This window comes from Panthera uncia, assembly GCF_023721935.1.
Source record: "Panthera uncia isolate 11264 chromosome C1 unlocalized genomic scaffold, Puncia_PCG_1.0 HiC_scaffold_3, whole genome shotgun sequence".
NCBI classification, from domain to species: domain Eukaryota; kingdom Metazoa; phylum Chordata; class Mammalia; order Carnivora; family Felidae; genus Panthera; species Panthera uncia.
The window spans coordinates 105361882-105383508 of NW_026057584.1; the positions used below are offsets into that span (position 1 = coordinate 105361882).

A 21627-nucleotide genomic window follows, 5' to 3' on the forward strand; every position below is an offset into this window, starting at 1 on the left:
TTAACTGTTTGTGCTAACGAAGGTGAACAGCAACAATTCCCTTTTGGTTAATTTCAGAATGGCTTTGGCTCAGACAAAGTTGAAGAAATGTTTTAGCGTTAACTGTCCCTCTTTTGTTTTGGTTTGGGTTTTGGTCAGTCTTCTGTGATTGGATGCTCTGCAAGTTGACAAGGAGAATTCCTTGTCATTTAAGGCTCTGCACCATCAGCAGAGTCCGACGCGGGGCTTAAACTCATGAACTGTGAGATCATGACCTGAGCTGAAATCAAGAATCAGATGCTTAACTGACTGAACTCCCCAGACACCCTTCTCTCTTCCGTCCTTAACATACAGTCTTATCATATATGAGTATGATGATAATAATTAAAATAAATGAAGAAAAAAATCCTAAAGCACGACTAGGAAGTCTGGATAAAAGAGAAAATAGTTAAGGTTTGAGTATTTTGATTTTCAAACATAGTGATGGTCACCCAGCAAGTCACAAGTTCCATATTATACCAACAGCTGTCAAATTGTTGCATATATTCTTTATGCAATAAACCCCATAAATATGAATTATGTGAGTCTCAGTTTCTGTAAGAAAGATATGCTGATAAGAGAAAATATGTTACAGGCAAAAAGCATAAAAGGATGGAATCACTCATATTTTCATCACTCAGAAGAAATCACCATACAAATTCCTCTCCTATCACGTTTTAATACTGTTGAGATCATATAGTTTATACAGCTTTGCTTTTTTCACTTAAGAAGAAAGAGGCATCATGAAACGGACAGGAGGAGAAATTGAATGGAAATAACGAGCAGGTTCAGAATCACTTTAGACTTCTTTTGGAAATGTGAAAGATCTTCTTAAGCCTCCCTGTCAGTTGTGAGAAGTTGAAAGAAGGTCTGTACTGGGAACTGTGGACGTGTTCGTGAAGACAGAGCTGGTTGATAAAAATGTAGCTCTGGGTCTGGCATCTCAGAATCTCTGCTCAAATGCGTCCTGCTTATTTATTGATTTTCTGGGCTTTTAGAAACTTTTTTTTTCTTCTGCTACATATTAGCCTCAAAGAGCTATGATTAAACTCTGAGTGCCAGGTGTTCTAAACTTGCTGGATCTCAGTCTCCCTGACTATATTATGAGAATTGTGCTTTTTATCTCACAGGGTATTATGCATGTATTTAAAGTAGGCTGAACTGCAATATCAAATAAATTCCAATGTGCCACCAATGTCTCAAACAGCATAGATGTTTCGTTCTTGTTCATATTATAATATAGGGCAGGCGTTTAAGTAGATAGCTGCTTTCCTCCATGTGATGATACAGGAATCCAGGCTCTTTCCAAGCTGTCATTCTGCCATCAGCTAGGGCCTTGGTGCCAACTGGATCTGTCAGTAGAAAGGGAAAGCAAGTGGGGAAGAGATTTGTTGGCTTGCAAGAGGCACATCTTCGTAGTCACATTTTTATTGGAGAGAACTATAGCCATGGATGTGGCTACAACTCTAATAGTGTAGAGAGCTGAAAAATGAAATTGAGCCTCGCAACCACCACAGAAGAAGAGATAATGGATAGTAGGGAAGTCAGCCACATCTGCCACTGTATTCATGTCTTGCAAAATATATAATAAAATACATTCCACAGTAGATGCTGAGAATGTTCCTTCTCTTCCTGTTTCTGCATTTCAACGCTTAAGAGCAGTAGCTATTTGTTAGGAGAAAATCAACCCACAACCTGTAGGATGTGCCTGTGACCAAAGTAGGGCCCACCTCATGTCGTGTATCTCCTATGTCTGCATGTCCGCGCCCATCGATGAGAGGCCGTCTGCACTGGGCAGCCAGGGCTCAGGAAAGTTCTCAGTTACCAAGGAGAAGTCCCATTGACTCCTTCCGAGATAGTGAGAAAGTAGACTGGGACATTACTAAAATGATTTTCAGTGACACAGGCTGAGCTCAAAAAGGAATTTATTGATTAAACCTTCTAAATTATAATTTTAACTAACTCCCCAACTCGATGCCCTGAGCAAGGTGCCTAATAGAGGTGTTGTTTTCATCTTGTCCCCACCCAAGGCATACGCACTCTGCCATAGTTTCCACTCAGGATTCAGAAGGTCTGTGAACTCTTGGGTCAGTAAAAATGATTATTAACTTCTTTGTTCCTATGTGAAATGAAAATAAAAAACTGAGGCCATGGTCTTCCCACTAAGCAAGAGCTAATACTGATCTTCTGCAGAGTTCCAGGGTGTCAAATAATGAAATATTGGGCCCAAAGTCTTTTGTCACATGTAAGCATGTTCCTGTGTGTCAAGTACTCTGAGTCCCAAGAAGATCCAGTAACACAGCCCACTCTGATGTCCTTCTGAGATTTTGCATATGATGTTCCCTTGGACTGGCCGATCTCTCCAATGTTTCCTCTAGTTAACCTTGTTTGCCTGCAAAACGGTTATATTTGCTTCAGGTTTAAGCTCCACCATCCCTGTCTATAGGCCTTTCCAATCACCTAGCTAGGCATTGTGTTCTCTGTGCTCCTGTTGTACCTTCTGTTTGCCTTTCATAAGGCTTCTCGTCATATCACATTGCATATTTTTGTCTGTGTGTCTTTGGTACCAAGAACGCCTCAGGTGCTCGGTGAACAAAGGACAAACAGATGAGGCAGGAGTCAAAGACATAGTCCATGAACTTTCATCTTTGTATCCACAGCAAAAGAAAGAAAGAAAGAAAAAGGAGCCTGGCCCATGGTAGGTGTAGAGAAAACACAGAGAGGGATGAAAGAATGAAGAAAAGAAAGAAGGAGATGACAATCAGGCAGAGGATAGAAAACATGTTACAAGGTTAAGGCAATAAGCAAATAAAAATAAATAAACAAAGCCAATTCTACTAGGAATCCAGAAAATGGAAAGTGTAATGACTGAGGAAAGACCTCAGACCTTATGGAAGGAACAGCATGGATTTGAGATGAATCTTGAAGCATGAGAGGGAGTAGAATGGAAGAGAATGGAAATTGAGCCCAGTAAGGATGAGCAGGGCACGTTTGGGGGTAAAGACATGTCAGTGGAACACCATTTCATTTCTCTTTGAGAGCTGTAAGGTGTGGCCCTGTGAGATGTTACTACAACCCACTCTCTCTGATCTTCTTCCAGGAACTGGTGGTTGGTCCCCAGCAGATTCCAATGCTCAACAGTGGCTCCAGATGGACCTGGGAAACAGAGTGGAGATTACAGCAGTGGCCACGCAGGGCAGATATGGAAGCTCTGACTGGGTGACGAGTTACAGCCTGATGTTCAGTGACACAGGACGCAACTGGAAACAGTACAAGCAAGAAGACAGCATCTGGGTAGGACATCTTTTCTCTTCTGGTGAATAAAACTGAGATGTGGTAATGGTAACCAGTGAGCGTTTCTATCATTTTCCTATACCCAGATTGTTGGTAGCTTAGCAACTATTGAGTACCCATTCAGAAATAATTAGGACCGTATATGGGTCCTGTCTCCAGCATGGCTCTTGTTCGAAGGGAAATTAGGATGTCTGTTGCAAAAGTTTAGTGTTTTCCTCCTCTTCTCGTAACTTGAGTAATTCACTGACTAGGCCTCAGTTCCTTCGTCCATAAAACCAGAATGATGCTACAAGAGTCTGATTGTTAATGGCAATGTATTGATTTATTGAGTAGTATTTACTCACTTGTTTATTATGTACCAGGTCCTTTGCACACTTTGTAGTGCCCCAACTAGCTCAGTTATGTAATTTGACCGATATTGCACAATTCGTAAATCTTGGCATTAGAATCTGTAATCAGGTCTGACATTGAAACCACTGTGCTCAACAGCCTCTATCAAGATTTAAAAGGAATGAAAATGTTTAAAAATACAAGGCAACTACAAACTGTAAACTCATTCTGTCTTTATAAACAATCAGCAGCTAGGAAGCGAAGGAGAGTTTTCTCCAAGTTGTGAAAAAGAACTTTCCTTCCCTACCGCAAGGCCCAACCTCTTGACGTTCTCCTGTTAGTGAAAGCCTGTCCCCAGATTGAGGTTAGAAAGGGAGAGCACATAGCAAGAGGTATCTGGAGGAAGCTTTAGAAACTCATGCACTGGATTAAAAAAATGTATTCATTTGCGTTGCTTACAATTTAGGGAAAAACATCTCCAAATATTTATTTTTCTCCCAATGTGCATAAAATGTGAAGATTTGACAATTGATAGAATTATCTGTCTTTCTCATAATCTCCCTACATGTTTTTCCCGTGAAATTAATTCCAAGTTTGTTTTCAAACTGGTATTGGTCTACATTTGTCTGTGTTGGCCCTGCTTTGTTGGAAAAATTTTTTTTCCTATTTTATGTTTATTGCTTTTTGCTAACCTCCTACTAATCAATATTGCTAATTGAAAATAATAGTAAACTGAGGATTAAGATTAGTCATGAACAGATTGCATCTTGAGAATAGTATTATTATCATCTTTATTCTGGGTTGCCTATAATATTAGGTTGAATTATTTTCAGAAAGCATGTGTTTTCTTCATTTTAAAAATAGGCTTTTGGGGACTATTCTATTTTTTCACTCAATTTTGAAGCCCTTATACAATTTTACAGGGTTTTTTTTTCCTTCCTTTTGTTTTGCTTTTAGTTCGAAAGGAGAAATAATCACACCTTCCATTTTGAGGAAGTTTTAAGGTTTTATGAGGGACTAAGAGATGTGGGATTATTTATTTTCTTTGGCATGTTCAATCAGAACTGGTCGTTTCTCAGAATGAATTGGAGTTTTGAGTTATTTTTGTCTAAGTCTTTTTATTAAAGTGTAATCGACATGCAATATTATATTCATTTCAGGTATACGACCTACAATTCAACATTTGTGTACCTTGCAAAATGGTCACCATAAGTCTAGTTACTGTCTGCCACCATACAGCATTATTGTCCATATAATATTATAGTCTATATTCTCCAAGCCGCACATTACATCCCCATGACATCTTTATTTGATATCCAGATTATTTTACTTCTTGATCTTCTTCACCCATTTTGTCCATACCCCAAGCCCCTCCCTTTTGGCAACACCAATCTTTTCTCGGTACCTCTGAGTCTAGGTTTCGTTTGTTCTGTTTGTTTGCTTTGAGTTTTAGATTCTACATGTAAGTGAAATCATGTGGTATTTGTCTTTCTATGACTGACTCATACTACTTAGCATAACTCCCTCATGGTCTGTCCATGTTGTTGCAAATGGCAAGATTTCCTTCTTTTTTTATGGCTGAGTATTATTCTTCTGTGTGTGTGTGTGTGTGTGTGTGTGTGTGTGTGTGTGTGACATCTTCTTTATCCATTCATGCACTGATGGACACTTAAGTTGTTAGCATACGTTGGCTATTGTAAATAATGCTGCAGTGAACATACGGGTGTCTTTTTTGAATTAGCATTTCATCTTTTTCAGATAAATAGCCAGTTGTGGAATTGCTGGATCATATGGTCCTTCCTTTTTTAAATTTTTTGAGGAACCTCCATGCTATTTACTATAGTGGCTGCATCAGTTTGCATTCTCAACAACAGTGCATGAGAACTGCTTGTTCTCCACATCCTCGCCAACACTTGTTATTTCTTGTCATTTTGACAATAACCATTCTGACAAGTGTAAAGTGATAGCTTATTGTGGTTTTGATTTTCATTTCCTTGATGATTAGTGATGTTAAACATCTTTTCATGTACCTGTTGGCCGTCTGTATGTCTTCTTTGGAAAGATGTCCATTCAGATTTTATGCCCATGTTTCAATCAAATTATTTTTATTGTTGCTGCCACTGTTGTTGAGTTGTATGAGTTATTTATATATTTTGAATATTAGCCTGTTATCAGATATATGATTCCTAAATATCTTCTCCCTTTCGGTAGGTTGCCTTGTGGTTTTGTTAATTGTTTTCTTTGCTATACAGAAGCTTTTCAGTTTAATGTCCTATGTATTTATTTTTGTTTTGTTGCTTTTGCCTTAGAGTCAGATCCAAAAAAATATACACACAACTGATTTCAAAGAGCTTATGTTCTATATTTTCTTCCAGGATTTTTATGGATTCAGGTATCGCATTCAAGTCTTTAATCAATTTTGAGTTAATTTTTGTGTATGCTGTAAGATAGTGGTCCAGTTTCCTTCCTTTGCCTGTAGCTGTCCAGTTTTCCCAGCACCATTTATTGAAGACATCATCATTTCTCCATTGTATGTTTCTGCTCCTTTGTCATAAATTAAGACTCTCTATTTTGTTCCAATGATCTATGTGTCTGTTTTTATGCCAATGCCATATTGTATTTTGATTACTATAAGTTTGTAGCTATGGTTTGAAATCAGGAAACATGATGCCTACAGCTTTGGTCTTCTTTGTCAAGATTGTTTTGGCTATTTGGAGTCCTTTGTGGTTCCATATAAATTTTAGAATTCTTTCTTCTACTTATATGAAAAATGTCATTGGAGTTTTGATAGGGATGGTGTTGAATCTGTAGATTGCTTTGGGAAGGATGGACATTTTAACAATAGTTATTTTTCTAATCCATAGCATGAAGTATCTTTCCATTTATTTCTGCCCTCAAAATCTTTCACTGGGGTCTTATAGTTTTAAATGTACAAATCTTTAATCTCCTATGTTAAATTTTTTACTAGGTATTTTATTCTTTTGGATGCAATTGTAAATTGGAGTTGTTGTTTTTTTTTTATTTCTCTTTCTGATACTTTTACAGTGTGTAGAAACATGACAGATTTTTTCATATTGATTTTGTATTCTGTTACTTTACTGAATTCATTTTTAGTTCTAACAGGTATTTTTTTTTTGGTGGAGTCTTTAGGGTTTCTTATATATAGTATCAGATCATTTGCAAATAGTGACCATTTTGCTTCCACCTGTCCAACTTACGCCTTTTATTTATTTTTCTTGTTTAATTGCTATGGCTACAATTTGCAATACTATGTTGAATAAAAGTGGGGGGAGTGGACATCCTTGTCTTATTCCTGACCTTAGAGGAAAAGGTTTCAGCTTTATACTGTTGAACATGGTATTACCTGTGGGTTTGTCACATACCTTGATTATGTCCAGGTACATTCCCACTATACCAGTTTTTTCAGAGTTTTTATCATAAGTTGATGTTGAATTTTATCAAATGCATTTTCTACATCTATTGAGATGATCATATGATTTCTATCTGTCACTTTTGTTAATGTGGTATATTATATTGATTGACTTGTAGTTGTTGAATCTTGTATCCCTGTAATAAATCCAGCTTGATAATGGTGTATGATCCTTTTAATGTATTGTTAAATTTGGTTTGGTAACATTTTGTTGAAGATTTTTACATCTATGCTCATTGGGGATATTGGCCTATAATTTTCTTTTTTTTTTTTTTAATTTTTTAAGGTTTATATATTTTTGAGAGAGAGAGAGAGAAGAGAGAGACAGAATATGAGCAGGGAAGGGGCAGAGAGAGAGAGGGAGACACAGAATCCAAAGTAGTCTCCAGGCTCCAAGCTGTCAGCTCAGAGCCCAACGCAGGGCTCAAACCCACAAACTGAGAGATTGTCACCTGAGCCGAAGTCGGGCATTCAACCGACTGAGCCACCCAGGCGCCCCAGCCTACAATTTTCTTTTTTGTGTTGTCCTTGGCCAGTTTGGGTATAAGAGTAATGCTGGTTTCTTAAAATAAGTTTGGAAGCATTCCTTCCTATTTATATTTTTGGAAATTTGAGAGTACGTATTAAATCTTTGAATGTTTGTTTGGTACAATTAACCAATGAAGCCATCTAGTTTGTTGGGAAATTTTTGATTACTGATTCAATCTCCATAATAGTAATTGGTCTATTCCGATTTTCTATTTCTCCATAATTCAGTCTTGGAAGATTCTAAGTTTCTTGGAATTTATCCATATCTACTAGGTTGTCCAGTTTGTTGGCATGTAATTGTTCATAGTAGTCTTTTGCAATCCCTTTTATTTCTGTGGCATGAGTTGTAACTTCTCTTTCATTTCCGATTTTATTTGACCCCTCCCCCCTTTTTGGTGCTGAGTGTAGCTAAAGTTTTGTCAATTTCAGTTACTTTTTAATTTCATGGATCTTTTCTATTGGTATGTTTGTTTATTTGTTTGTTTGTTTTTCATTTTTCTTTCACTTATTTCCACTCTGATCTTTATTATGTCCCTCTTTCTACTAATTTTGGGCTTTGTTTCTTCTTCTTTTTTTCTAGTTTCCTTTAGGTACAAAGTTAGGTACAAAGTTTATACCTTTAGGTACAAAGTTAGGTACAAAGTTCATTTGAGATTTCTTTGTTTCTTGAGGTAGGTCTGTCTTGCTATGAACTTCCCTCTTAGAATTGCTGTTGCCTCATCCCATATATTTTGGTATGTCGTATTCCTGTTTTCATTTGCCTCCAAGTAGTTTTTTTATTTCTCTTTTGATTTCCTCTATGATCCAGTAGTCGTTCACTAGCATGTTGTTTAACCTCCATGTATTTATAGTTTTTTCCAGTTTTTTTTTCTTATAATTGATTCTTAGTTTCATACCCTTGTAGTCAGAAAACATGTTTGATATGATTTCAATTTTATTGAATTTACTGAGATTTGTTTTGAGGCCTAAAATGTGACATACCCTGCAGAGTGTTCCATGAGCATTTAAGAAGAATGTGTATCCTGCTGCGTTTTGACTGGAATGTTCTATCTCTACCTGTTAAGTTAATTTGGTTTAATGTGCCAGTTAAGGCTGATGTTTCCTTATGGATTTTCTGTCCGGATACTCTATCCATTGATTTAAGTGAAGTGTTAAAGTCCCCTACTGTTATTGTACTGTTGTCAATTTCTCCTTTTTAAGCCTATTAATATTTGCTTTGTATATTTTGGTGCTCCTATGCATGCTGCATAGATATTTATATTACATTTCTTCATTTGATCCTTTTATGTATTGCCCCTCTTATTTCTTTTATCACAGTCTTTGTTTTAAAGTCTGTTTTGCCTGATTGAGTGTAGCTATACCAGCTTTCTTTTGCTTTCCACTTGCATGGAATATTTTTTGGGGTTTTTTTCATCCCTTAACTTTCGGTCAGTATTGTTTTGCCTCTGAAGTAAGTCTCTTATAGACAGTGTATAGAGGCATGAGGCTCACAGAGACCAATCCAAGCTCACATAATCAGGCAATGACAGTGCCAAAATATTAAATATTAAGATTTATTTCTAGATATAGGTTATTGCAAAACTGCACTTTCTATTTCTCCTTTACTATACTTGATTATTTTTTAAGTTTCACAAAATTGATTTACTCTTCTCACTTTCAATGTGAGTTTTAATGGACCCACTGTGTACAAATAATGTTAAGTCCTATTGCTTAATTCACATGTTGCTCAAGTATGGGTAAGAAGGCAGCAATAATATCAAACTGTGTTTGCATAGGGTAGAGATGTTGCTCAAACTCTCCAAAACTATATCAGCCTTCAAGAATGTCCATCAGAGACTCAGTATTTTACCAAATACTTTACAGACATAAGCAAAATCTGACTTGTGGATAATATCCATTAGTATTTCCACCAAATTATGCTGCTGGATGAATAGATTACTTTAAGGATTTTTATTTGTTCATTTTACTTTTTATTTTAAATTTAAACTTAGAAGTAAGATTATAGATCCACTAAAATTAAGCCTGGTACACAAGATGAGCGCAATGGGAAAACAAGAGATTTTTACAAAACTCTCCAAATTGTTTTATTCAACTTTTCATAAAAAGTCAACACCTAAAAACATCAATATCAAATACTGAATTAATTAAGTATGGTGTATAATGGAAGTAAAGAATCTCTTGAAGGAGACTTTCACATGGTCTTTTGAAGATCTTCGATTTTCAGATGATATGGAGTTTGTAATGCTTTTAAAATTGAGTTAGCCAACAATGCAACTTAGTACATGCCATGGGTAGCATATCAATTTACCAGTACTTGAAACTTATTTTATTTTACAAAGTTCGTTTCGGAATGGGGAGCCTGAAAATTTATCTGTCTACACAATGTACACTATCAAATATTCATGCCCTAAGAATTCAATTTGAAGACTTTCTGACCTGGTACTGAATGGAATGTTCATGAATGAGGCCACCAAGCAGCCGCTTAGAGATGAATCATGATTTATGAACAAGCCAGAGTTTCCCACTACATTAAATAATCAGGTGTGAAGGTCTCAGGGACAAACATAGCAACAATTTTAGAATCTTAGCAGATTTAAAATCTCTTCCTGGTTGGCTCATAGACAGGCCAAAGAAATGTAAATATTAAGTTTCCTAACTCTGAGCAGCAACATTAGCCTAAGATTGGTAAAATGGATAAATATATTTGGAACAAAGGGACCTCTAATTAAATCCACACAGACCAGAATCCTGTTACCACCAGTCATTTTGAAAGATAGGTCTGTAGAAACACTCACTTTTTAAAATAGATACAGAAATTGCTGCTTCAGCTCTGGGTCCCTCTTGTATGTGTTCAAACCCTTAATAAATCTATCTGCGTTTCCCATGTACAGCATGCAAGTGTTCTAAATATGCATCCCCCCTCTACATGCATTGACATTTTCCTTTATTTTCTGATGTTTATCACTCTGAAATTTCAAAGACAGCTACTGTGCTTGTGTTTTAATACATGGTGTCCTCTTTTTAAATCACTATCCACATGGCTCATGATTGTGAACAAGTCAATTAGGATTGTCTCCTCTTCTCACCTAAGACAGTTTTTCAATGTATTATAAAATTTCAGGCAAAATTTTACTTGTCTTGTCCTTGAGCTTTCTTTGCCCCTCCCCTCCCCCACATTTCTGGGTAGATCAGCAATGTCAAGTATATTAGGAATGGACACAAAAGCTTTATAGGAAGATTCCAAAGTATGATCTGTTTTATTTCCTTTCTAATGGCAAGTGTCATACCCATTCTGGCTACAGCAGCATATCAGGGTAACAGTTCCAGTCAATGGACTCGCAAGTATTTAATAATTATTAGTACATTAGTACAGAGCAACAAGCGACTGCTAAGATCTTCAAGTTTAAGTTGGGCTCTGCCAGTGCATCTTGAAAGGACATTTCACTCATCTCAAAGTTAATTTCCATTGTCATAGCCCCCAGATTCCATCACCCTTTATCACATCATCCTTTATCACATGTAAAAAATGATATATATCACAAATCTGTTACCCTTTTATATCCAAGAACTTCAGTACCAGAAACCCACAGTCTATAAAAGACAAAGAAAAATCTACCTGAAGTCCCCAAAGTTATCTTACACCTGACCTGCAGGCCCCCCACTCAACCATGTTTAGTTTATAAATAAAGTATCTTTTATTGAGACATATTGAATACATTATTTGCTTTTCCTGACCACTTTTACACATATATGAAAGTGTGCATACAAACTCTTTCTGTAATTCAATTCTAAATCCCTCCTACTTAGAGATTTTAATGTCACCTAAAAACTTCAATAAGTTTTTCACTTACCCTACTGTGCTTTATTTATGAAGATGACAGAAAGTAAGAACCAGAAGCAATCTATAAGAATCCTGGAATTTCCAAATTTCCCTTTCTTCTAATTATTTGCCATTTTTTCCCTAAGTTTACTCCTCCCATTATCAATGTTAAAGCTATATTCATCTCTGTAGGTAAAAGTTATTCTACTTGTCTTTTCCAAAGATAATCTAAAGAGGCCCCCTCAGGTACTAGTTTTAGACAAGTATCTGTTATTGCTGGATTCGTCAACATTGACCACGAGGATATTAATGGTCTGTTTTACCTACATGTTCTCTTACTTGTCTCTAATCTCCATTTAATTAGGCATTCACAATCAGCCTCTGCTTAATGTAGATCATGCATTTTAAGATGGTATCATTCTAATCATTCCTCTTGCCATAACATAGGAAGGTTTACTCATGGGGGATGTAAGGGCCACAGTGATATGGACCATTGGGGGAAGACAAGAAGCTTAAAGAATTGAAGTCATTACTAAAGCAAGGAATTTTGCAGGGCTGGCACCTAAAAATGAAATAATCACAGGTTAGAATACATCCAAATGGTTGTAGTGAATTGGGTTGATTCCTTTGGGGTCTATATTCCAGGAAGCCCAATGCAATGAAGGAGCTATTCTGTCTGGCACTCAATATGAGTAGTCCCTCGGCTAAGATTACCAAATATATTATCTAATACTTTCTAAATAATGTTAATGAATTTCTATTTTACAGGGGAAAAATGAAGTTTAGAAGGGCCAAGGAACCTAGTCCATATCACAGAAGTAACAAAGTGATGAACCAAGATACAAACCCAATTCTATGTGTCCATAAAGCCTAAGCACCTGAATCGCTGGATAACACCTTACTCAGTAGTTGATGGCGTAAGAATTAAGAGCCAGTATTCTCAAAGGGCTGATCTAAACTGGGCAAGGATCAGGACACATTCTGGTCCAATGGGGAAGTAGCCCACTAGGCTAAACCAAAGTGGAAAATTCAAGTCCCATCTGGGCTAAAGCAGCATGGCGAGCCTTGTGGGAAAGCTTGGTGGGTATGGTGATGTCCAGGATGTAGCCCTAGCACATTACATCTTTGTCAACTAGTTTCAGATTCTTCCTACTGGTGGCTCTGAAGTCAGTGGTGTGCTCATAATTGTTTCAGAAAGAGGTTAGAACTAGCTCACTGGCCTAAGCCTTCTGTTGATGTTTCTATAAAACAGATCATCAGAACAAGAGCTGGGAGAGACTGATGTATACGAAGCCAAAATCTGTCTCCCTCGAGTGTTTACACATTGAACCTCAGTTGTTTGTTCATGCAATGTGGGCATGAAAATGTCTACCTCCTCCTCTACAGAATGGTTTCTCAAATCTTTTATTTTTAAAAAATGTTTTAAGTTTATTCTGAGAAAGACAGAGACAGCACAAGTGGGGGAGGGACAGAAAGAGAGAGGGAGAGAGAGAATCTCAAGCAGGCTCCACACTGCCAGAGCAGAGCCCGACATGGGGCTCGAACTCATAAAACCATGAGATCACAACCTGAGCCAAACCCAAGAGTCAGACGCTTAATTGATTGAACCACCCAGGCACCCCTCAAATATTTTAACGACAACTAGACTCTTTGATTCCTTTCTGTCATGGATGCAATTTTCATTCCAGTAGGCCTGCTCAGTGATGGCCAATAATCACGTGACAGATTCCAGCTGTCTCATTAGCTCATCATTACCCACTGAAACTACTGTAAATTATTGATATTCAGGTTACAGTTTTCTTTTCTGAATATCATGTTGCCTCTTCCCAATATGTCAGGCATTTAGTTCTATATTGAAGAATCCTTTGGCCTGTATGATAAAGTGGTCTATGATTTCTTGTAGCTTTATGGTGTCTGTCTTAATATAAAGCACTTGCATATGTTAGCCAACACGTTTCTCACACAGAGGTCAATAGAAACAATGGATTATACATTTAGGTCATCAGTTCCCTGATTTCATCCTTGAGTGACTTCCAAACTCTCTGGAAGATGGCTGTCTGATCTTCATGATTCATGCACATTTATTTTGCCAATTTGGTCTAGAATATCTTGAGTATTGATCAACTGTTTGATATAGTATTTTAAGCCTACCAATTTCAGAAAACAATTTGTGAGAATCTCATTACCATCCACATATATCTTTTAAATTCTCATTATACACCAGACAGTATGCTAGGTGTTGGGCATAAAAAGGGGTGTTCAGGTCTGATTAATCCCTTCCCTGAATGTGCAGAGCCACCAAGGGGAAGTAAATGACACTGCAACAGAGCATGTGTGTTTAAGTGGCACCGATGGCCGTCCAGGAGCAAGAAACTTCAAAAAGGTGTGCTGGTCAGTAGGGAGCACAAGGGACATAGTTGAGTCGAAAGGGCAGGGGCTGTGTTCAAGCTACTCTGGCTTCCCAGCAACTACAGAATGCTGTGTGCCTAATACTAAGTCAACAACTGTAAGAAGGGAGGAAGAGGAAGTTGTATGAAGGGAGGAACACTCACAGGGGGATAAGTGCTAGAAGCACAGTCTTAAAAGAAGTGGTATAAGATGCATCTGAGGTATGCAGAATTAATCAATTTAGATAGAATATTTCTCTGGTCAATTCTACGAGATAAACCTGGCAAGCAGAGCTAGCTCGATATTATGGGCTCCTAGTACACACATACTTTCTTGAGCTACAGACCAAGAACATAAGTCATCATGTGTTTATAACTTTGTTTTGATTTTTTGGTTGTTGTTAAATAATAAACACATATCATAAAATGCTATCAAATATATTTTTCAAGGTTTTGTTAATAGTTCTCTCCTTGGCTCTTTCTCATACATATATACATATAAGCTTTTAATGTATTTATTTTACAGTTGGCCATTAATAAAACTTCAGTATTACGCTAAGCAAAGGAAGTCAGGCAGAGAAAGACAAATATTGTAGGATTTCACTCCTAGGCGGAATTTAAGAAACACAACACTAAGGAGGGCACTAAGGAGGGCACTTGTTGGGATGAGCACTGGTTGTTCTATGTAAGTGATGAATCACTGGGTTCTACTCCAGGAACCAACAGTACACTGTATGTTAACTAACTTGAACTTAAATAAATAAATTTTTAAAAATTCAGTTAAGAAGTTAGCATGTTTAGAATTCTGCATCTGATTGAATAAAGGCCATCAGTGCAAAAGCCAGATATCACCACATAGCAGGCCAACAGAAGCAAAGAATGAAGGGAAATGCAGAGGCTTTTGATTACAGTAGAGTCTAGTTGCACCATCGCTTGCTTGTATGACTTTGGAAATGTCACTTCATCTTTTTGTAGTGATTCTCCCCATCCATGGCAGGCATATATCTAGAAACTTCCAGGCCCTTTGCATCTATTCCTCTACACTTCCCTGCTTGGACTCTTTGTGTTAATGGGCTTCCCTGTGGGTTGCAATGAGAAAGACATGGCAATCAAGTCTGAGTTTCAGTAGGGATCCGGCTCAGAATTGACAAGGTCCTCAAAGCTTGATATTCCCTGTGAATCATCCCCATGGTTTTATCCTGAGCACTTTCCACTGACCTTGGATTATCTTATCACTAGATGAGGCTCTGCAGAAAAGGGAAGAAACAAGCGGCCAATCAGCATTGTGAAAGCAACAGCTGGGCTTTACCTCAGAATCAGCAGGCTTCCCTCCAGCCCTCTGGCTCCACATGTAGCCCTTGGAAGTTGCTCGTTGATGCCCATCTGTTTTCCCTTCTTAGTGTTAGGATTGGCTGAGATGTTTCAGAGAACTTCCCAACATGGGGTCTAGCCTCTTTAAGGAGTAAATACTTTCACACATTTACACATGTGGCATTTAAACACGTCACATGGACACGGAGTCAACACACAGTCTTCAGGATTAATATTCATGTGGACACTTGCTAGGGGAGAGCAGATGTTTGCGATCTCCTACAAACTGGTTGCATTTGTAGTGGGATAGGATCCAGCAGCTGATAATCAAAGGAAGGAGGAGGCTCTGGTTAAAATTAATTCTTCTAAATCCACTGCTTTTAAATTAATCTTATTGTTTAAGTCCTCAGTTCACAGGAAGCTTGACTTTAATTGTATTTCTGATATATATAAACCAGTTAGGTTTTGGAGACATCCACCTTAGATTTGGAGAAATTGGAGTTAATATCCCAACTTTAACGTATAGCAAAGCATTAGATTTTTTATGTGAACATATTTCATTATTTTAGTGAAGTATAATGACCAAGAGGAAGAAATCCTATTAAGTACCTTTTGTTTATTTAGTCCTTTTTAAAAAATGTTTATTTATATATTTTTTTGAGAGACGGGGAGAGAGAGAGAGAGAGAGAGAGAGAGAGAGAGAATGAGAATCCCAAGAGGGTTCCATGCTATCCTTGCAGAGCCCAATGAGGGATTTGATCTCACAAACCATGAGATCATGACCTAAGCTGGAATCAGGAGTCAGATGCTTAACCAACTGAGCCACCCAAGCACCGGCCATGTAGTCTTTAACTATCATGATTTTTTTTTCTTTTCTTCCCTTAGATTATACCCATCTTTGAAGTCTGACAGCTAGAAATTCCATGACTTTGATAAATGCTTTAGTACGTACGAGGCTCAGTGTCCTCCTCTGCAAAATGGGTATATAAATGTGCTTACTTAATGTGTCTGTGAAGGAGAGATTCTCCAAAAAGAAATGTGCCTCAAAATGTGCCACATTGCTTATGACACAGATTGCTGGGCTCCACCTGCAGAGTTTCTAATTCAGTAAATCTGGGACAGAGCTGAGAATTGCATTTGTAACAAAAATCCCAAGTAATGCAGGTGCTGTTGGGTAGGGGCCTCGCTTTGAGAAACACTCGCTTTGAGAAACTGTCAATGGGTTAATATGTGTAAACTTTACACAGTGTGAAATAAATAAAGGATAGATACAATTGCTATCACTATTGAAGGTAGGTGTGTGTGATGCACCTGGGCACCTGGTGCAGATACCCAGAGGAAACTAGCTTTCAGTTTTCATTCTTTTGAGCTTTGTATGCAAATGGGAAGCAATCTTAGTAAGTCAGCTTTTTTTTTTTTTTTTCCAATAAACTAAATACTCAGTGGAGAAGGTAAGATCGCCTTGTGGTTGCAGGCAAAGATAGGTACCCACCCAGGCTCATTAAAAACAATTAGCTGAGAGTCCTGGTAGCAGACAGAAGAGGAGAGGAGGAACCTGGGGGAGTTACTGACGCCTAAAGAAGAGGGCTCTGGTCCAAAGTCTGAAGCCCCGAGTGCCTACTTGGCTATAGTCAGATGGAAGGATTCCAGGCCTGGCAGGGACCTCCAGCAGGCTAAGAGACTCTCAAGTGTTCTTTAAAAAGTCCAAAAGAAAGCAAGCTTCATTAAGTTTATGATTACAATGATAGCAGGTGATAGTAAAGAGAAAAAAAGCATAATACAGTCAGCACAAGTTTCAGTTCCTGTTAAGTATAATTTCTGGTTGAGTTTGCCTTCCTTTAATAGGAAAAAAGGAGAGAAAACAAGTGAAATATGAGTGTGAGCGGGAGTAAAACTTGTGTTTCGAGTCCCTGATCGATTGCAACTGTTCGTGGTGGGGGGGACCCCCCTTCCCACTGCTGGGTCACCAAAGGCATCGCTGTGGCTGTAGTGGCCATCTGGATTAGAGAAGGAGCTGAATGGTATCACTAAATTTGTCTAGACTCTAGATTTACAAGTAATTTTCCAATTTAGGGGCTCAAGAATTATTTGGAAATTAATTCACAAGTCTGTATAAAAAAAGAGCAATGTTTTCCTTTCTTTTTTTTTTTTTTGTCTTGTTTTGTTTTTAAGTATTAGAAGTACAGAGAGGGTGTCCATAAAAATCAGGCTTGAATTATTGTGGCCCAAATATCCTAGGTGCTCTGTTGTGTGGGAAAGGAGATGTACTTGGAAAAAAAAAAAAATTCGTACCAAAGAATCATGGGCCTCTAACATCCTGTCTTATCTGATTGTAATTTAGGATATCAAGCATCTGTTAGGCACATTCTGCATGCAGTAAATTAAGGGGACTTAAAGAGTAGGAGATAGAAATCCCTAATCAAAGGTGAGATAAATGCACAGAAAGGTACACAATAGAAGGGTGTGCACAGATTGGCATGGACATGAGAGCATGAAGTTTCTGACTTGTCAGTAGGATAAGTGCTGTGAATTTTGATCTTGCAATGGCTCTTCCACAGTAGTGAACTATCTGTCCCTGTTTATGACACACTGCAATTATCTGCAGCCCAAGTCCCACTAATGGACTGTGAAACAAAGTGGAAGCAACCGATAAGGGCCGAGCAGATAGGCAAGAACAGGTCAGTGCTCTGTTCTAAACAAGGCAGCTGCCGGTGTGGGAGCTTCTGTGAAAGGGAAGGAGTCTGAGACAGGCGAGAACAGGGGGAGTGCTATGTAGGCAGAGAGGTCCCAGGTATACCTGCTGCATTTACCCTGAGGGGCGGGTCCTTTCTGAAGTTTCTACGTCCACACGCCCCGCCCCCCCCCCCCCCCCCCCCCCCCCGTGCCCCGCACTTTTACCCACCCATCACCAATTTCTGTGAGGCATCATGCTGTGTTTCAGATACTGCGTTTACATGTGTGTTACAGGCATGTGACAATTTAAGAGTGTATGTGCGCACACAGAGGCGGCGCCAAGCCATCGCTTGGGAGGGGCGTCCTGAGTCACCCGCAGAAACAGGTAATTTGAGGGAAGATCCTGTGCTTGCTGGCCACGCTCTGCTTGGACCCCCTCCCTCCATCCCCACCCCATGAATCCGGCTGCCCCCCCCCCCCACCACTCATGTCCACCAATGAATAGCTGCTATTGCTGGGGGAGGTGGTGTGTGTACCTCCCTGCAGGAGGTCACAGGTGATGCCCAGGGCCTGTCTCTGAGACATCTCTGGGAGAGAAGGCTGCTCTGGACGCCCCGGTTTCTGTTTCCTCGAACCTGTTCTACTGGGTCCTCGACACACCCTTCCCTCATTCCAGGCTATGTGCTGGACTTCTCTTTTTGACATGGATTTGTCACTCGGTGAATAATTTCTGAAACAAATGACACCTCGATAAATGGCCTTGTGAGTGTTGTGCAGGGGCAAGCTAAGTCATCATGTAAGAAAATGCAAAATCTTTCTTCTTATGACGTCGTAAACACGTTTCGAAATAACTACAGGGGCGCCTGGGTGGCTCAGTCGGTTGAGCGTCTGACTTCTGCTCAGGTCATGATCTCACAGTTTGTGGGTTTGGGCCCCACGTGCTGAGAGCTCAGAGCCTGGAGGCTGCTTCAGATTCTGTGTCTCCCTCTCTCTGTCCCCTCCCCCTGCTTGCTCGCTCTCTCTCTCTCTCTCTCTCTCTCAAAACTAAATAAACATTAAAAAAATATTTAAAAAAAATGAAAATAGCTACACAGTTACAAAAACTTTCCAGGTCTTTAAGTGTGCAAAATCAGTAAGAATGCTTTGTAAACTTCCCACCCCCACCCCCTGAAACTTGAAAACTTACAGATGATGTTATTTACATGTAGAGATATGAAACTGCTGTTTTATGAGTGTGCTGCTATTATTTTAGCTAGAGTTGATAAATTGCATTGATATATATGTGTATGTTTATATGCATACATATTAATATTTAAAGATATATTGCACATATATATTTGTAGATTTAAATCATATGAGTATATTTGTAGATTAAATATGTGTGTGTACATTTATCTTTAAATAAACTTAGATAAATATATGTGTTGTATATACATCTGTATATGTATGTTACATATTATATATATAAATATATATATATATCTTTAAATATTACCATGTATCACCTTGATTTCTCCATAATTATAAATTCTGGAGACTTTATGATTCTTCCAGATCTTTTACCTTTATGCCAGTTATTAGAAGATTTAGATGATTTTGCTTTATTTACTTTGTATTAAAACCTTTATGTTGGAATTAGATGTTGCAACAATAGCAACGTATAAATTATGCCAAGTTACTGTAAAGTTTCATTGCTAATTGCCCAAGTCTTATTAAACTGCAAAAAAATGGAGACATAGTACTTTAGTGACACGATGACCAAGCTGGACTCTACGTTTTGTCATAGAATGCTATTAAATGAGAGGCACTATTAGATGGGATTGCAGATACAGATGCAGATATAATGATACAATATTTTTGGCCTGAAACCATCTTTTAAGCATATTAGAAACAATGGCACTAGCGACACATACGGAGTGTGTACTATGAGCCACACTCGTGCTGACAACTTTTTATAAACACTGCAAAGGAAAGATTATCCCTACTTAAAGATGAGACCATAGGGCTCATGAAGTTAATCATCAACCCAGCCTAATGTGTGTAGCAAAGCTGAGACTTGAAAAAGGGGCATCTGTGCTCAAGGCTCATGTCCTTCCCTTCACATGACTCATTCATAACCAACAAAAGTACTACCTGCTTGTAACACCGACATGCCAGCTGCCTTAATTTAGAAAAGTAGCCAGCACTAATAATTCTTTGAAATAATCATAATTTCTGTATTTTCTCTACTCGGAATGACCCCCCGTTGAACGTGTTGCTCTATTGTTCAATGACTTATGTGATTTTTTTTATTTAAACCTGAAACCAAAAACATAAATTACTGTGTTTTGCAAATAATTGGGCACCACTTATCAGAGTTCCTACAGACTGGATATTAATAAAGAGAGTGCACTCTGAATTAATTGTCTTCCACTTGGAACTACATTTGCTTATCCAACACTAGTTACAATGCTGTCAGTAATCGAGACCGTACTCCATGGATTCAGCTAAGATGGTGATGGCAGCCAGCAGGTGGATTTTTATTTTATTTTATTTATTTTTAAAGTTGTAGTATAGTTGACACCCAATGTCACATTAGTCTCATGTGTACGACATAGCGATTTGACATCTCTATATGTTATGCTGTGCTCACCACACATGTAGCCACCATCTGTCAGGGAAGGTGGATTTTTGATTCAAATTGGATCTGGATTATACTGTTTCATTTGAGTCTCTTTTGAGAGTACTTAAAAAAAATTCTCTTCCACGAACAGATTTGGAACACGAACTTTGGATTTAGGCAAATCTGAGTAGGAATGCCTGCTACTTACTAACGTTGTCAACCCTGGGCAGCATTTTACGTCTCTGAGCCTTAAAGTTCGCATCTTTATAAGTTTATAAAACCTGCCTCTGAGTGGTGCAAGAACTCATTGAGTTATCAATCCGTGCAGATCCCCAGTGTCTCTGACATCTAAGAAGCAGTCAAATTAGCCATCTTTGAGTCCTTATTTGAAACGACTTTGGTTGTTTACCAAGACTGTGTCAGCCTTCCAAAAGGCACGTATTTTTCTTCAAATGTACGGTGATAAATGCAGACAAAATAGCCCTGTTTGTGTTCCCAGTATATTTTCTAGGCCACTGGCATTTTCCAATCCCTAAGGCCACCCACAACATGCTAGGGGCCAAGAGAGGCACCTTGGAGGCTCTGAACAGTTGAGCGTTTCCCCTGTCGGCGGCTGTGCCTCTCAGCCTGGTCCCAGGGTGGATGAAGCATCTGCCATTCTTGTGCACAGACACAGGTTACTAAGTCAGGACAGAAGGTGTAAGTGGGTCTAGAAACACGGTAACCCACCTGGAGGGCCAGGGATTTAACACTGAGCAGATTTTTAGTCACTGACATTTTGTTTCATTCGGTTCCCAGGAAAATCATTTTGGCATCATTTCAAATTAAAAACTGGGCCTTGGCTGAGGATGGCGTCTTATGATAGGCATCTTGCTGAAGGCCCAGAATCTCCAGAGCCATTCATCAACATCCAGTCCCGCAGTGCTACGTAATAGCAGAGCATTGTTTGTTCATTTCAGAATGGGCTGGCTAGCCAGTCAAAACGAGTCAGTCAGAATGCTTGACTTCCAGAAGCACAAGCTTGCTTTGCAATTTGTTCTACTACTGACATAGAGTCCTTAACCTTCCCCCACTAAATAAAAATATTGTCTAACATGGGGCAAGTGGGTGGCTCAGTTGGTTAAGCAGCTGACTTCGGCTCAGGTCATGAGCTCGTGGTCTGTGAGTTGAAGCCCTGTGTCTGGCTCTGTGCTGACAGCTCAGAGCCTGGAGCCTGCTTGGGATTCTGTGCGTC

General features: G+C 38.7%; 1 protein-coding gene across 1 annotated transcript in view; it reads left to right on the forward strand.

Moving 5' to 3' along the window:
• Positions 1-3342, forward strand: part of LOC125911442 (translation initiation factor IF-2-like) — a 201019-nt gene extending 197677 nt beyond the window's left edge. Inside the window, exon 4 of the mRNA XM_049615302.1 lies at positions 3119-3342. Coding sequence (XP_049471259.1) covers positions 3119-3342 — 224 coding nt within the window. The remainder of the gene's footprint in view (positions 1-3118) is intronic.
• Positions 3343-21627: the final 18285 nt, after the last annotated feature.